Genomic DNA, 18,038 nt, shown 5'->3' with positions numbered 1-18,038 from the left:
ATTTTGCAATCTGATAGAAACAGCTTCCCAGAAATCAGAGTCACAATTTTTTTTTCGGGGAAATCTCCAGAAATTGGGAAAACAACCATTTAAATAATTTCCTTTTTTTTGGGGAATGACAAATCCCTCTCCGGCAAGGATACCGACAACTTGGTTAGTAGCTCTCTTTTGGGTTGCAGAAAGTCGAGCACCCATGGCTAAGAGATTTTAAAAGGGGCAACTCAATCCGCCCACCACTCCAGGGAATTGTAAAGAAAACAGCACAAGCCCCGCACCGGCCCCTGTCAGAGACAAGTAGCTGTGCAGCAGAAAGAAAAAATATGACCCCGAAGGGTAAATAGATTAAAAAGACAGGGAGAGAGAAAAGAGAAAGACTTATAAAACTCCGGCAGGGGCGAAAAGAAAAACTGGAGTCGTGGTCCTGTTGGGGGAACGACTCCTGGGTGCATGGAGCTGCCGTTCCCGATTCCGTGGGAGCCCCACCCACTAGAACAGGGTCTCCTCAACCCGGGGGTAGTTCCGCGGCCAGAGAGGCTAATCAGCCTCGTCCATGGGGTCCGGCGAAACGCTCAGGTCCACGATGACCCGGATTTGGAAGCCTTCAGGGCCCCACGTTCGGTGCCAGAACTGCAGCTGTCTGGCCAGAGAAATGAGTCCCAGCTAGCTTGTCAGCACAGCTAGCAGCACAGGGGGCACTTAACTCGATAGCCTGGCTTTGGGTCAGCGCCTCAGGCAAGTGCCCAGCGCCATAGCTGAGGATGTTGCCAGGTGCAGGACGAGGCCAAGGAGTGGCTGTGGTCAACAGGATAGAAAGAAGAGAGCGCTTTCCGGTCAGGGCAAAGTCCAGGTTTATTGAGTGTCCCAGGGAGGACAGCAACTGAAGAGAGAGAGGGAGGGATTTCATGAACTTATAAAGGGTGGGGAGTACAGGGGTGGAGCCAGGTCAGGAGTAAATGGGAATCCAGGGAGGAGTGGGGTACATAGGATTGACACAAAGAAAACACCAATGAAAACAATTTAAGAGAAGGGCCCCAGCCCCTGAACCAATCACTCTGAGCCCTAGACAGAAGATTCTGGAGAAAAAGGTGGTGGCAGGGAGTGACTGGCAGGGCACCAGGGTGGGATGGAGGAAGGGATACATTGGGTTACCGGGGAAACTGGGGAATGGTTTAAAATAGATACAATGGTAGTCATAATAACTGGGGTGACTGGCAGTAACTGTGAGGGGAGGGAGAACCAGGGCAGAACCATTTTGACATAGAGGGGGAACGAAACAGACCAACACAACAGTGTATCTAGTTCTTTATGTGTAGTGTAATATCTGTGTTTAGATTTCCATCTGTATACAGTTGTGTAGGTATGTATTTCTATTGATGTAGTTTTTGGTGTATGTCTTTTTAAATAGCTAAATTGGTATTTTTATTGGTATATATGTCTGGTTTTATATTTTTAGATGTATATTGATCTATTTCTATGTATACTATATTTACATATATATTCAGATGTATAGCTGTATATTTGTATTTATATTTGCATATTTGCAGCTGTACAGATATTTAGATTGGTAGTGCTGTTTGTCTCTTTATAGATAGGTTTGTGTTATGTATCTGTTTCTGTAATGTAATAGGTAACATTTAATCTGTATTCACATCAATATATTGTGGTAGTTGTATATGTATTCAGTTCAATTTAAATGTGTATGGCGTAACTCTATTTGTTGAGTTCTTGGTAATAGAGAGAGATACTGATATTTTTTGTATTTTTATATGGGGTGTATACTTGTTGAAATATGCAAGAAATTAAGTTCTTAATTTTCCCTTGATCTCTGTGTATAGTGAGTGTTTGTAGGGGTTTCCAATAACTTACTTTTGTTAACAGAAGTTGTTATTTCTATGTGTTTAAATAGTGTGGTGTAACAATTAAATATTCTTTAACTGAGATCTGTTCTATGTTGTCAGCGCTGGTGTAGCAATTTGTAAGAAATGCCATTTGTCAACTGAGATGGGTGTCTTGTAATTTGTGCTACCCAAAGCCATGAGCAGATGTAAATGCTGGAGGATTCTGGCCATGAAAATATCCAGCCATGCCCAGGACAAGCCCCACCTGCACTCGGGCTGGGAAAGGGAAGCACAGACTTGAGCTGGCAGCAAACCCACATGTTGGCTCAGAACTCGCTACAAAGGCCTGCTGGCTTAGAAAAAGATCAAGTATAGATTTTATATATTCTATTTATTACAGTACATATATTAAAATATATATATTACATAGTATATTGTAGGAATCCTTTAAATCAGAGGGTTTTGGGAAAGCTGCTCCTCAGTGAGGAGGATTTCTAGCCTAGAGGAACATAAAAATAAAAAGAAGACCATGGGCAGTGCCATTGCCGGAGGCCCAGGCTTTTAAAAGGAGGAATGGGTCGTCCCCTTCGTCGTCTGCATCCTTGTCAGTAATAAGTAGCAACTTTAGGGGCTCCTGGGCAGCGAGATGGAAAACCATCTCTCTAAACCAGAATGGGACATCTTTTACCAGAGGCAATTTTAGGATAAAGGATGTTCAGACATCTCAAAATATGAACTAAAAGACATTAATCTGGGTAAAAGTGAATAATCAAAATACAGACTTGAAGTCTATTACAGCGACCTGTGTGGGTCGCTGGGGATGGTGAGAGATGGACGAGAATCTTGTTTCTTGATCAGAAGGTTGGATTTATTGATATATGATATATAATACATTATGACTATACTAAATAGAATAAAGAGAGAAGTTTGCAGATACTTGCTAAGCTAAGAATAGAAAAGAAAGAATCTGTAACAAAGTTGTGTCCAGGGACTCTGTCCCCAGCTTGCTCCTGTGATTGGCCTTTAATTATAAACATAGAAACATGAGCCAATCAAGGTGCATTCCATTGCATTCCACAGCAGCTGATAACAATTGTTTACATTCTCTTTCTGGAGGCCCTCAGCTTCCCAGAAAATGCAGAAATCTGAAAGAAAGGATTTCTGTGAAAAAATGTCTGCGACAGAAGTCTGCTTTTACCTTTGATTTCTGGAACCAGATCAAGTGGAAAATTTACAATCTAGTCCCTCTCAAAAAGGAAGAGACTTTGGTCAAACTTATGCCTGTCTCCAAAGCTTTAATGAAGAGCTTTAAACAGAATGATTGTAACAGAGACTTTCTCCAACAACAAAACAGAGCACCTGGTTCTGAGACTTTAATTCCGAGTGGTGCTGGGCCTTCGTCCTCCTCTGGGGGGATCTCGGGTTTTGTTCGGGGTTCCTTCCCTTCTCATGGCATGTCCGGGGTTTCTCCAGGCAGTGTGGACAGCACCCTGAAACCCGGGAAGGAGGAATCAGATTAGCTTCCAGCTTCGGTCATGTCCTCTGTTTTTTCTGGGATTCCCTGAGTTGCTGATGCTGTGACCAGGCATCCTCCCACTCCACGGCAAAATCATCCACCCCCAGAATTCCCAGGAAAGCGTTCCGAATTTTTGTTGCATTACAAGAATTTGAGGTGTTTTGTGGAGAAAAGAAGAAACCTTACAACTTTATAAAAGTTGTAAAGCCCGGTATGCCTTTATTACGACGCGCGTCGGGACGCAAGCCTCCCCAAAAGGCATGCGTACCCCTGAAGACCTCAGGTCTCCTTTAATCCCCCTTCCAAATGCATATGCATACAGTTTCACAATAGGTTCATACATACTCATTCCACGTGGCATTTATTGCCAGTTCTTCTTTATCAAAGGAATTCCTAGGTCGGGGGCAAATTGACCTCCTGGTCATTTCTGTTTTCTTTTCTCTGTCTCCTCACTGTCTCCGGCATGCAATTTTTCCTTCAGCTTTGGCCGCACAAACTTTTCACGTCTCCTAGACACTTCACCTAATTCAGACTGGATCTCTACTCTGTCTCGGAGGGGTCAGGGGATGTGTTCTGGGGAGGCTGGGAATTGAACGGGTCCGGGAGATCAGAATTTGAAGAAGGTTTGCAGAACAGGAGCTGCTGTTCCTGTGCCCTGCTCCTCTTCCGAACGAGATGAGGCTGGATCTTGTTCAGAAGTTGTGCAGGTGGGGTCTGCCAAGGGAGGCTATGGATCCGCTCTGCCTGGCCGAGGGGCTGCAGGGTCTCTCCTGTCACTGTTTGCCCTTCCCAGGAAACCATCCCCTTGGATTGGGCTAAGGCAGGCAGTTTGCTTTGCAGCTCAGAGGACTCTTTTCATACAGATTCCTCTGCCAACACTCTTCTGGGATTTTCACCACTTTTGGCTCCCCAGCCTCCCATTACAACAGGTGGGGGGGCTTTGGATTTGGCTCTGCCGGCAGGGGAGCAGGCAGTGGGCAGCAGTCAGGGCTTGAGCAGGGCAGGGAGGGCACTGCCCAGAGAGGTGGATGGGGTGGAGGTGGAAGAGCTCAGGAAAGTTGCTGTGGAGACAAAGTTTGTTTAGAAGCCTTGAAGCCTGTCTCATTCGCTGCTGGGCTGGGGGAGAAAGAAGGCTGAGATTGCAGATCAGACCTGAGAGTTTTCCAGCTGTATCCCTGTGGGCAGGGATACGGGGTGGAACCTGTAACAGTCCATTGGAAAGAGTTACAAATACAAATTCAGGATCTACAGCTGGAGAGCAGCCCAATTTGTATGAATCTAAAAGGATCCAATTTAGTGAATCCAGACGTGAGTTAGCAGGCTCTGGCTTTCTTCCTCTCACCAAGAACTTGGAGCCCTCCTCCCCAGCCCTTCCTGGAAGGGCTCCTGGAAAAGTTTGTTGCTGTGGTGACATTATTGCCAAGAACTTGGAGCTTCCTGGCAGAGTTCTTGGGACAGCTGATTGCTGTGACAACACTACCTGTTCTTCTGGATCAGATACAGGAGTGATGAAAGGGAAAAACTAAACACAGACTGAATTAGCAGTAAGCCTTCCATTGCAACTACTTAATTGGTCTAATATTATTCAAAATGTAGAAAAAAAATTGGATTCAAAACAACAGCTCCTTGCCTTACCTGTAAGACATGGTCATAATGATGTAAATCCACAATAGGAAACTCTTTCTCACCATGATATCAAAGAACTTATAGGAAGAATGTAAAAAAATTATAACTTCACCTGATCAGCCTCCAATGTAACAGAGATGCTAACAGCTTGCAGTAAGTTCATCTCTGCACAACATCTTGCTAATGTGCAAATCAATGCTTTTGGAAAGAAGATTGCAGAATCTCAAGGAAAGTTTGGAAAAACATTGGGAGATAATTTGGGAAAGGCTTGGGGAGAAAATTTGGGACAAAAAATGGAAAAGCTTGAAGGCTTTTCAAAAGGCCCTTGAAGCACAAATAAAAATTTTTGCAAAATCACTTGGTCCTGTACAGTTGGACTCTGATAAAAAGTCTGGTTGCTCTGCTTGTGGTAAAGCAGGACACATGAAAAGAGATTGTCCTACAACAACAATCCAACCTAAACAGCCTTCTATTTGCCCTTGATGTGGGAAAGGGAAGCATCTTACTAAGTACTGTCGTTCTCAATTTGACATCAATGGCAAAGCTTGGTCGTTAAACTGAAAAAAGAGCACAGATTATCACCGCACCTCGACACAAGTAGTGGTCCCTCCTTACAGTCAAGTACCCAGTCAAATGGCATTGGTACCTCAGTCCTTTACTCCTCAGTGAACCATCCCTCAAATGGTCCCAGCTCAATACCCTCAGGTACAAGGTTCGAATTGGCCTCCTCAAAATCGATACACCTTTTAAATAATTTCTGTTATGAAAGTATTTCTATTGGAATTACCAGTTTTTTTTCAACAAAGACAGTACCTGTTGATTCTAGGCAAAGCTAGCAACAAAATTTTTAGACTTTCAGGCCTTCCAGCTGTTGTTTCAATAAATTGTAACAAAGAGCTAGTAATTTTAGCTATTGCATTAAACGTTCCTATGGCGACTTCTCCAAAAACACCTATTGCTATTGTCCTTCTTTCAGCCATGAATACAGCCAAGCAAAACAACTTTCCAGACAATTCAAAGATGTCTGTGCCATTTGGAACCTCAAGTCCTGAGATCTTTTGGATGCAATGTTCGGACCGCAACCAAGCAAAATTGACTTGCTGCCTGACTGACTGTGGTTAAACAATTTACATTACAGTCATGCCAGATACTGGTGCAGATGTCACTGTAATTTCTCACATGTTTTGGCCCAGCGATTGGGATTTGGTAGCTCCTGCAGGTTCCCTCACAGAGATTGGAGGTGCTACCGTGTGTTTGCAAAGTGCATCCATGATTAACATTACAGGTCCTGAAGGAAAGACAGCAACGGTGCATCCTTTTGTTCTGCAGAAGCCTTTCACCATCTGGGGGAGAGACGTCCTGTCCCTCCTGTCTGGGGGAGCAGAACTGGAGGTAGGACTGTGATGGAAATCACGTCGAAACCTGCCACTTGAAAGCTGACCTGGAAAACCAATCATCCGATATTGATTGATCAATGGCCTTTAACAGAGAAAAAATTATATAGCCTTAAAAGATTGGTAAAGGAGCAATTACAAGAAGGTCACATCACAGCCACAGTCACCAGTATTCATCATCCATAAGAAGATATCGGACTCCTGGAGGTTCTTTCATGACCTGAAGAAGATCAATGAAGATCAATTGAAGACATGGGACCTATTTAACCTAGACTTCCTTCTTTATCAATGATCTCAAAACACTGGCCTCTCATTGTCATTGATTTAAAGGATTGTTTTTTCCACATCCCACTTCATCCCAATGATGCTCAAAGATTTGCCTTTTCAGCTGTAGTCATCAATCGAAGAGAACTCATGCAGAGATACCACTGAAAATCATTGCCCCAAAAAATGAAGAATTCACCTATAATTTGCCAACATTTTGTCACACAAGTTTTGTCTCCAGTTCGACAGAAGTATCCAAGATCCATGATTCTACACTATGTGGATGATTTGCTCATCGCTGCTCCAATGCAGCCAGAGATGGAGCAAACCCATCCTAGTGTTGTTACTGAAATCCAACATGTAGGACTTAAAATTTCTATAGCCAAAATTCAAGAAGTTCCACCCTGGAAGGATCTGGGATGGAAGATGACTGAAAAAACAATAACACCACAGAAGATACAGCTCCGGACCAGTGTCACCAACCTGCAAGATTTACAACAGCTTCTAGAAGAAATCTATTGGGTCACACCTGGTTTGAGAGTCACCAACAATGAACGGGGTCCACTTTTCAATTTACTGAGAGGAAGCTGTGACATCAATTCTCCCAGAATTCTAATACCTGAAGCTTGTGCAGTCTGTGACAAGGTCATAGAGGCTCTCCAAAGATGACAAACTCATCATTGTATTCCAGAAAAGCCTTTCTTTTTTGCAATTTTAGGAGAAAAAATGCAGCTTTGTGGTCTCATTTTTCAAAGGGACCCTTCTGAGAGACATCCTTTGTTGATAATAGAATGGGTTTGCCTTCCCTACAGGTTTCCAAAGATTATTTTCACAGTTTTAAAGATTATGGCAGAAATTGTGATTAAGGCCAGAACAAAATTGTTAAGTTTAGCAGGTCAAGAATTTGGAGCTCTCTATTTACCACTGAAAAAAGATGATCTTGACAGGGCAATGAAAATGCATTGCAAATGCAAAATTCTGCAAAATTCTGATGATTTGCAATGAGCATTGGTAAATTTTCCGGATATTTCTTCTGTTCATTACCCAGCTCACAAATTATTGCAGGTAAAATTGAGTTTTAGAGAGAAACCTATGTTAAGTAAAGAACCTTTTAACGCAATAATTCTCTTCACTGATGGATCTGGCAGAAGTCACAAATCGGTCGTAACTTGGTTGAACCAAACAACTAGAACTTGGGAATCAGATATTCAAATAGTAGAAGGATCTCCTCAGATTGCTGAACTTGCTGCTGTAGTTCAGGCTTTTCAGCTCTTCCCACAACCTTTTGATTAATTAACACATTTTGCTTATGTTGCTAATGTGGTTAAAAGAATAGAAGGATCAGTTCTAAAGAATGCTAGTAATGACACTTAGATATCATTGGCTTTCATGGCTTTATACAACTTTGCAATAATGAACTAATCCATATTTTGTTTCTCACATCAGGGCTCATTCTTTGCTTCCTGGATTTTTAGTGGAAGGAAATGCCAGAGCAGACAAAGTGACAATGCTTATTTCAAACACTTTGCCAAACATTTTGGAACAAGCAAAACTGAGTCATGCCTTTTTTCAGCAAAATACACAAGCACTTGTGGGAATGTTCAAATTTCCAAAAGTCAAGCTAAGGCTATCATTAGTACTTGCCCTGAATGTCAGCTTGTGCACCCTCCCGTTTCTACAAAGAGTGACCAACCCACGGGGTTTACAAAACCTGCAGTTATGGCAAATGGATATCACTAAATAGCCTTCCTTTGGTAAATTTACCAATACTCAAGTTTCAGTGGACACATTCTCTGGTGCAGTTTTTGCTTCTCTTCACACAGGTGAGACAGGTAATCATGCCTGTCAACATTTTTTGCAAGATTTTGCTTCATGGGGTGTGTCCCAAGAAGTAAAAACTGACAATGATGCTGCATGTACAGCTCAAAAATTTGCCACATTTTTAAAGATTGTGGTGTTCATCACATCGTTGGTGTTCCTCACTCTCCCACAAGTCAAGCAATTGTTGAGAGGGCACATCAGACATTAAAACACATTCTAGATCAACAGAAGGGAGAGTAGTGGTCACACCACAGATGCGGCGGAACAACAGCTCTGTGTCAGAACAAAATCCACCAATTTTTAGGCATTTTTCCAATAACACACAGGCAAAACTGAAAGAAAATCCCCATTTTAATTAGAAACCCTGGGAAAGGACCCACTGAAGGTCCTTTCTGATCAATTCCTTGGGGCAAAGGGTATGCTTCTGTCTCTACAGGTGCAGGAATTAAGTGGGTCCCAGCCAAAAACGTCAAACCATATCGCAGCCAAGAATGTGTTGACGAGTTCAAGACTGTAGAAGCAAGTAGGCAGACGTGAGTGAAACAGAGGGATCATGGGTCATGCCTGATGTTCCCTTTTCATCAGCGGGACCCGCAAACTCTTATTGGATGCTATTTATAAATGTTTCAATTGTTGGTTTCATTGTTGTAAGTCTGGTGAAATTGACAATGGGAGCAATCCTGTATTGCATAGGAACATTTGGGCCAAAGAACTTCCCAAAGCAGTATCTGAGCCCCAAGAATTAGAAATCCTTGGCCCTTTAACAATGGATTTCTGCCTTACGTTTACAGCTAATGATTGGTGAGGTGATCCTCCACAGTACATTATTTTGCATACAAAATTTTGTTAGTCATTTAACAGATGACTTTTAACTTTAAAAAAGTGTCTTGGTTTGAAAAGACAGGTGTCTGCTAAGGAAGGCAGGAGCCTCCCCTGAAGTGGAAAATGTAAACCCCCTCCCCTTGAATTGTTATCATTTTGAAATTAAGGAGGCCTCTCAGGCAAAGATATGGAATAACAGTTCTTTATTAGGGAAGAAAATAAAAGTAAAGTAAACAATGCAGTATTTGCTGTAGGACAAACCAGAATCCCCAAAAACATAAGGAGGCCAAGTGATGGCCCTGGCCCAAGAACCTCCTGAGCCAAACGGCCTAAGCCAAACTCATAAGGAAGGCTGTGCATATCCACAGGCCTGAACCCTGCTGCCAGCACAATGGCAGCACGGGTAGTGAGATGCTTCCTTTCACCTAAACCACTGAGGCATGCCAGGAGCAGGGAAATAGAAGCCTTCCCCAGCAATCCCATCTGGGGTCTGGAGATGTTTGTTCCCCACAGCAAACCAGCTATGGTCTCCTCCAACTGTGCCCTCTCCCTCTGCAATGCATCGGGTTTGTCTCTCATCCGCCCCGTGGCATCACCCCCATCCCCTCCGGGCTGGGGATCAGAGGCAGAACTCTCTGGATGCACCTGCCCCCCCATGCCACTAGGGCACAAGAGAGGCGGTGGCCTCCATGGGACAATCCCCGAAAAACCACCCCCCAAACCGCCGAGAATGCTGATCTTAAAAACAAGCAGCTGGACTGCCACAACAGTGAGCTGGCGGGCAGCCCCCGCTCCACGGAAGGAGAGACCCCCCGCCGGGGCGACTGCTGGGACGTCCAGTGGAAGCAGCGGGGAGGGAGCCGGAACTGGGGAGGGAACCGCGCTGATCCGCCGCGGGCTGCTCCGAGGGTCCCGCAGGTTCAGCGCCGTTTTCTGCCGTTGACTCCGGGGTCTGCTGCGGAGGCGCAGTCGCAGTCTCCATCGCAGCGCAAACTGGCAGCAGCGGAGCTGGGAGAAGCGGTGGAGCATTGCTGTTGCTTAGCAACAGGTCAATCGCCGGAAGTGCTGTCTCTTCTGCCTTCTCCGACACAGGCTCTTGCGGGGGCAGGGAGGCCGGTGAAACCGCGGGCGGGATCTCCTGGAGAGGCGGAGACGGGATCTCCTGGAGTGACAGCTCTAGCAGGGGCGTGGAGGAAACCTCAGAGACCGGTGCCGCCCCCATGTCTGAAGGAGGCGGAGTCTGAGAGGCCAGCGCTGGCTTGAGCGGCCACTCCCATCCCCCCGGAGAGAGAGAACGGGGGGAAGGAGAAAACTCCATCTGAGCATGCTCCGGAGCAAGAGTAAAAAAAACTTCTTCGCCCGGCGAAGTTTCGCCCCCCCCCCCCCCGCCGTGAAGCAGGGTGGAGGAAAAAACCCAAAGCCATCCCCCACCGGGTCTTCTGCCAAAGGTGGTGGAAACGGAGCTTGGCCATAACAATTAGAGATCCATTGAAAACAAGCTGCTCTGCGTTTCAGGACTGGGAAAAGCTTTATAAATGCTGGGTAGATAGAAGGCAACACGCGTCCCTCAATGTAGACGCGCTGGATAATGGAGTCCATGCACTCCCAGACAAAAACATCTAAAGCATATAAGACATCAGCAAAGAACCCAAAAAGCTTTGCCCATCTAAAGAACTCATAGATATCTGTTTCTGACAAAAGGAAACCGTCTTCCCTGCACCAATGTTTCCAGAGGGCTATGGTTTTCTCCTCTGAAGGGGAGAATTGAATCTCTTCTGGCAAGGCATGTGTTTGCCATATGAACAGCCACAAGCTACGAAGGGCTGGTTCATCAGGGATAGAAAAGTGAACAGTACCTTTTGAAAGAGTCCAGCTTTCTCTGGCCAGCTCCACAGGTCTGCTGCTCTTTTCCGTCATCTTTCCTGATGGTTTTCCAGAAGAAAGTTCTGTTGTGGTCAGCCTTGGCTGTGAACTCTGTCCATATCAGGATCTTCAGTTCTTCAGCTCCTGGCTTGAATCCACTTTCTGTGGTGACTTCAAAGCAACCATCAAATGCCACACATACAGGATTTTTACCCAGTGCAGCAATTTGCTCCTCTGGTCTTATTAGATTAATTTTTGCTCTTACACGAGAGGTCACCAGATATTACCGGGCCTGAGTGGGCATGGCTGGTGAGAGAGAGACGGTGAATCTTGTATCTTGATCAGAAGGCTTATTTATTAAGATATTATATATAATACATTAAGACTATACTAAATAGAATATAGAGAGAGGTTTCCAGAGCTGCTAGCTAAGCTAAGAATAGATAGAAAGAATCCCAAACAAAGTTGTGTCCAGGGACTCAGTCCCCTAACTTGCACTGGTGATTGGCCCTTAATTATAAACATAGGAAATGAACCAATCAAGGTGTCCCTGTTGCATTCCACAGCAGCTGATAATAATTGTTTACCTTCTCTTCGGAGGCCTCTGGCCTCCCGAAGACGCAGAAATCCAAAAGAAAGGATTTCTGTGGAGAAATGTCTGCGACAATGCAGTAATAGGAAACAACACTGACAGAGTCAGGATACAACCTGACACCTGTCAGGGATGGAGAGAGATGGGAAAGACTTCCTCGGTGATCAGAATCCAATTTTATTGTGGGATACAAGTGCTTATATACTATTTCAGGGAGACTAGTAATGTGTACTACAATGATTGGGTTAAAATCACATACACAAAGTTATGCATATATCAACATCTCTTGCTTGCAGAGTTTAATGGGATTTTCTTTTTCCAGTAAATCCGTTTGATTTCATCTTCTGGCAATCTAGGTCTAATTTTCAAAGTTCTGTTTGCTTTTGTCAAGGCATCCCGTTATCAAATCTCTGATGTTAACCAGGTCCAAAGTCCTTCATCTGTCTGGTGTCCTCCAACATTCCAACAGACACCCTGTTGATCAGGGGACTGGTAGCAATCCAATTGAAATGGTGGCTGCCATCCTCCTGGAGAGGCAGATATGGTTCTGTTGAAGCAGTGATCCTGTAGAAGGGTGTGGTCTTCCTCTGAAGATCCAGTGGTGGTGATGATGGGCCTGGTCTTCCTCTGGGAATCCAGTGGAAAAGGCAGCTGCTTCTCTGGGAATCCAGTGGAAAAGGCTGTCCTGGTGTCCCAAAATCTCAGCTTCTATCCAGTTAGGAATGTTTGGCTTCTCCCTCTGGGCAGAGCTTCTCACAATGTGGGATGATGTAATTTTATTAGTCATGCTGTGGCACTCAATGGCACATTAAGAGAAGATGTCTCCCTGGAGGGAGGACTGGTTTGTGGAAGAGATGAAGAAAACTGCTCAATTAACAGAAGATAACAGAGACACACCTCTAACAGATGCAAACAGAATATACACATTACCTTGCAACCTAGGACAAAATGATGACAAGTGGCAGAACTTCAGTTAAAGAACTTTGCAACTAAAATTTGGCTATGATAAATAGATTTTTTTTTTTTTTTGTAGCTTAGTGGATATCCCTTGGATCTTAACAATCCTTCTTGAAACAAGGCAATAATAATGAGTAGGAGTATTAAGAAAACACTTCTTAATACACATACAATTAGACTTCCTTGATGCACAGCAGTAGTTGCCTGAGACAGAAATATAACATTTTCTAAATCATAGGCATATTGATTTTGGTCCTAACATCGCAAACACCCATAATGTGTATTTTACTACAAACTTTTAGGCATATTTTACAAAGAGTTGTACATTTTCCTAACTTTTGTAGGATAATCCTTCAGTGTGTTTATATTGGAGTTTTTGGAACATGACAGCCTTGATTTTTCAGGAGCTAAGGTAGTTGTGAGGTTTTGAAAAGGTTAATAGGGAAATGTTGGCTTTCTCTTGCACTTGGTGAGAGAGTGGCTCTCTCTTAGCTGCTGTGAAATGGCTGTGGCATGTGCCCAGCACCATCTTCTCAGGATGGCTTGGTTGCTATTGCTGGCATGGCCCCACACCCTCGCATGCTCCTTTACACTGTTTTTTGCTGGTTGGGCCCTCCACAGGGGCTTTTCCCACACTCTGCTTCTGGGTTTGGTGTTGCAGCTCTTCTCAGATCCGTCCTTGGAGGAAGGCTCCGGGGCAGGGCCACTCCCGGTGCACACACAGCGAGGCTCCATAGAGGTGTGACTTTGGAGCCAGCCCACTTGCTTTCCATGGCGATGGGAAGTGTGGGGGACCCGGTGCCAATGGCAGGGTCGATCTCAGTGGCCATGTGGCACAGTGCAATAGCTGTGGAATTGCCCTTAAACCCAGAGGGCTCGGAGCAGCTGCATGGTGTGGTGTACCCAGAGGGGCAGAAGTGCCCACCATGTGCTCTGCTCCCCCAGAGCAGGGCGGCATGGTGTGCCCACCTGAGTCAGCTGCCAGAGCTGTGGGGGCCCTCATCTCTCCGCGTGTCTGGATTGTGCAATCGGCACCACCTGAGGGGTGTGGGACTCCAGGCGGCTCTCCAAAATGCAGTCTATTCCATCCAAGAGATTACAGCAGTCCAGGGTCTTGGGTGACAGAGCCCATGCCTACAGCTGTTAGCTCCAGCTGCAGGCAGGCCTGGAGACCCTTTGGTTTTGGTTACATTGCATTATGTACTTTTCTTTGCTTAGCATATTAATACAGTACAACCAATCTATACCTTAACTATTATCTATAGCCTATCATAACTACTACAATTACCATATTCATGTTACTGTTCTCCAATCACTAAAAGTTAGTACATTACAGTTTAAGCTAGGAGTTGTTTTTCAGTTTTCTTGCAGTGGAAAATTCTGAGACCTTTTTTCTACTTGCAGTTTTGCTGACTTGTTTGCCTGTGCTATCTTTCTGCTTGGTAAAAACATCTTCTACTTTGAGGTGGGTTTTTCAGACTTTGCTCTAAGTCATAAAAACCCCTTCTAACTAACATACCCTTTGCCTCCTTGGTTATCCATTAAGACTGGCTCAGCAATTGTTTTCTTCTATATCAAAACTTGTTTCCATCTCTATTCCTTCACCAGACTCTACATTTAAAAATCTTTCTGCTAAGCATGCATGTCTGTGTGACTTTCTTGTCAGACTTTCATTCTTCCCAACAGCCGCCGGCTCTCTGGACATTGTTGGTGTCCTCGGCTTGGGCAGCCCCTGGATGCTCTCTGTTTTCCGAGACTTCCCCCACTCCCTGGGGCTGTGCTGCTTTCCATGACCACTCCGCATCGGTCAGCCACAGTTCCATTGTAGTAGGACACGTTTTCTCAGCTGCTGGGGCCCACTGGCTCCTGCGGCAATGCTGCTCACGCCCAGGGTGGAACAAAGAGGTGGCTGCGCTGCTGCCCTTCCCCCTTTGCCCTTCATAATCCAATTTCATAAGTCCAGAACAAGCATCCATGGTTTTATAATACCGATGGCTGCATCATCACCAAATGACACTGCCTCAAATATATTCTGTCCAACCCTCTCCCAAAAGGGCAAATCTAAAATGTCCCCTTCTGATATGTGCAGCTCATGGTTTTTGCACCAGGTGAATAAAGCTTATAGAGCTGGTTCATCGTGGTTTATCCCTCTTCTTTGAAAGAAGAAAATCAGTAACCTTCGTTACGGAGTTTTCTGGTCCTGACATCCAAGCTCCCACGGTCTCTTAAGTGGTTCCAGTCCACAAAAACAAGGCTAGCAACCTCACAGCACTTCACACTACTTAGAAAACTCCTGGGTTTTCACCATATTGGCTCTGTCCCCGTTTCCAGCTCCCAGGCTGTATTTCTCCAGTTCCAAACACCAATCCAGGGTTAGATGTCCTTGTAATCTGGTTCCCACACCGCTTCCCAGCTCTCAAGCTGCTTGTAATCCAGTTCTACACCGTTTTCAGGCTCTAAACCTCTTTCGAGGTTCGTGTGGCACAGAGAGCGTTTATTTCCCAGGTTACCCCTAATATAGAGCATTTGAAAGACCCGGTCTGCATATGCTCATTGGTCTGAACTCCACACCCCCTGGGGATCTGGCCAGTGAAAAGCTTGCAGCTTCCTAAGAGACCTGACTCAGAGAAGCCCCTGGCAGTCAGTCCTGAGGCTTGGTAGCAAGCTCATCCATGACATTTGGTAACACCAGCCAACGGGTGCCTTCTTTCTGCTCAATTGTGTTAGGTTTCACTTTGGTTTCATTTATGTCAGGTTGAGATTAAAGGCATAAAAAGGATGCAATTTTTACAATAAACAGATCTCCTTTGGATGCATGAGGGGGTCCCTGTTGCTTTGTTCTCCACTGCCACATGCAAATCTGCCTTTTGGGAGTGCTAATTCAATAAATAGTCGCTATACATAAACAAAGCTAGGGCTATAATTCTCAAAAAAACTTAGAACTGTCTCAAGGTGTTTTGTTTTGTTTGACAGAATACCTTAGGTGTGGAGTTGTGGTGGTGTTCACAGGGGTCCCATGACAAGGGAAGAGACGAGAATCTTGACTCCATGCTTCAGAAGGCTGATTTATTATTTTATTATATATATATTATTAAAATGATATATTAGAACTATACTAAAAGAATAGAAGAGAGGATTTCATCAGAAGGCTTGAAAGGAAAGGAAGGGAATGAATAACAAAAGCTCGTAACTCTCAGAGAGTCCAAGCCAGCTGACTGTGATTGGCCATTAATTAGAAACAACCACATGAGACCAATCAAAGATCCACCTGTTGCATTCCATAGCAGGAGATAATTATTGTTTACATTTTGTTCCTGAGGCCTCACAGCTTCTCAGGAGGAAAAATCCTGGCCAAGGGATTTTTCAGAAAATATCATGGCTACATGGGGTAGAGAGTTATATCTTACAGGCTGCCTTAAAAGAAGAGATACTGCAATCCCACGAAATCACATCAACCAAAGCACTCCCAGTCTATTAGTAAGAATTAACAAAGTCTGAACTTCGAGATATTTTCTATCTCAAAGCTTTGTACATACATCCATCCATACAATACCACTGTGATTAACTACACTGACACACAGGTTTGCATAAGTACTATTTTCTCAAATACATTGGAGTATGGTAGAGCAAAAGAAAACATCAATTGCAGCGTCTAAAGCGTGTGGTTAAATATTCCTTTTGTGATCACAGCTTTAAATTAAAATTTACCCTTATAAATAAAGGTATTAGAGGTTCCCCATGAACTCCACAGATTTTAAAAAGGTGTTTGAAGGCTAGGTCTGAAGAAAGAGAGGTATTTCATTAGAAGGTTTCAGTTGCAGAGTTTTCTGACTATTTGCCACCCGTCACTTCTGTTTACAGTGTCTATAAAATCATTTTCATGCTGAAACTCACTAACAACTACCTTCCATATTTATTTATGGTTAGGCACTCATGCCAACTCCTGCTGAAGTCAAGAGCAGGTTTCTAAATATAGCAGGAATAAGATTAAACCTAAAAGGTCTGCAAGTGCTATCACTGAAATATTGATTTGTGTGTTTTCTTATTTTTTGAACCAAAATATGACCATAGCAGCTGGTATGCAGTTGCAATAATCACAGAACTGAAGTCATTTGAGATTACAGAAAGGTTAAAAATTATGCACGGGAAGGTAATAACAGGAATTTCTAGCTAACAAAAAATGGTTTCTCCTGCAGCCCTGAGGTCATGTCCTTACACCCTTCTCAAAAGCAAACTTATTCATTGAACTCTCATCATCAACCCACACATATTTAAATTAATTGGAACTGTTGATTAGCCCATGTCAATTAGCATCTTGCTTTTTCTTTCTGCTGACTAACTCTGATTCACTTTCAAATCATAAATCTTTCAAGGAAAAAATATACCATGCAGAGGAAAACCCAAGGCATAGGCTTCCGTACATGCTATTGCCAATCCCTGTGTGACAGCCTCCTGCTAGCTTCCTACATCAGACACAGGGCAACTTCGCTGCAGCACTGACTTTCTTAATATTGGTGACATTTTAAAAAACCAAAGACACTGCTTGTTTTAAAAGTCCTAAAAAGAGCATTCTGAGTTCCTGACAGCAAACATAGAGGGACTAATTTGGTTTAGGAGAGAAGGTGTTTGTGCAGTTGGATAACAGCTTGTATGTTGACGTGTCTGGGGGGATTTATAGGTTTGCGCTCCCCTTGTTTGAGGCAATGAGCGCAATGTCACCTGTGCATAGCCAACACCACAGTTTAAGACTATATGCCTTGAAGGTGCAATGCTTTATTTGTAATCAAAGGGGAAATGTATCTAAACTTATTAGGATAAGCAGTTCCTTTGCAAATAGACTGATCTAGAAACTTTGCCATTTTTAAGGAGTAAACTCCCAAGGTTATAAGGAAAATGCACATATGCTTTTCATCGCCTTACAGAATTTTCTTGGACACGATTTCATTTTTTTGAAACTGGACTTGTACACCTGCAAATCCATATGAAGGGTCTTGTTAAATTTATTTCAAAGGTATTTCAGACAGCAGGAGTAGCAGTAACATCTTTCATTTCAACAATGCTTGTTGGTTTCTTTTGTACTTAACTCCTAGGCTACTCATTTCCTTAAAATAGGATTTAATTTATACAGAGATGTGTTATTGTTTTAGTCTACAACTGTTACTCAGAATTAGTTTTGCAAAATGAATGCTCACAGAAGTGCTGATTTGACAATCTTAAGTACTGCAGCATTTTAAAGAGATAGGATATTGGGATCTGTATTCCACATCTACTCCAATAGATGTGGAATAGAAACCACATTACCTGTGACTTCCTTTCTCAGTTAAAAAGAAAAAGAAGAGAGAAAT

General features: G+C 43.8%; 1 protein-coding gene across 1 annotated transcript in view; it reads right to left on the bottom strand.

Annotated features, from left to right (window-relative positions):
* Positions 1-534: 534 nt before the first annotated feature.
* Positions 535-18,038, bottom strand: part of LOC134432561 (uncharacterized) — a 54,840-nt gene continuing 37,336 nt past the window's right edge. Inside the window, exons 11-12 of the mRNA XM_063181405.1 lie at positions 2,104-2,114; positions 535-637 (exon numbers count right to left, since the gene is read on the bottom strand). Coding sequence (XP_063037475.1) covers positions 535-637; positions 2,104-2,114 — 114 coding nt within the window. The remainder of the gene's footprint in view (positions 638-2,103; positions 2,115-18,038) is intronic.

This window comes from Melospiza melodia, chromosome Z (genome assembly GCF_035770615.1).
Source record: "Melospiza melodia melodia isolate bMelMel2 chromosome Z, bMelMel2.pri, whole genome shotgun sequence".
Taxonomy (NCBI): domain Eukaryota; kingdom Metazoa; phylum Chordata; class Aves; order Passeriformes; family Passerellidae; genus Melospiza; species Melospiza melodia.
This window is presented reverse-complemented; position numbering and strand designations above follow the sequence as displayed.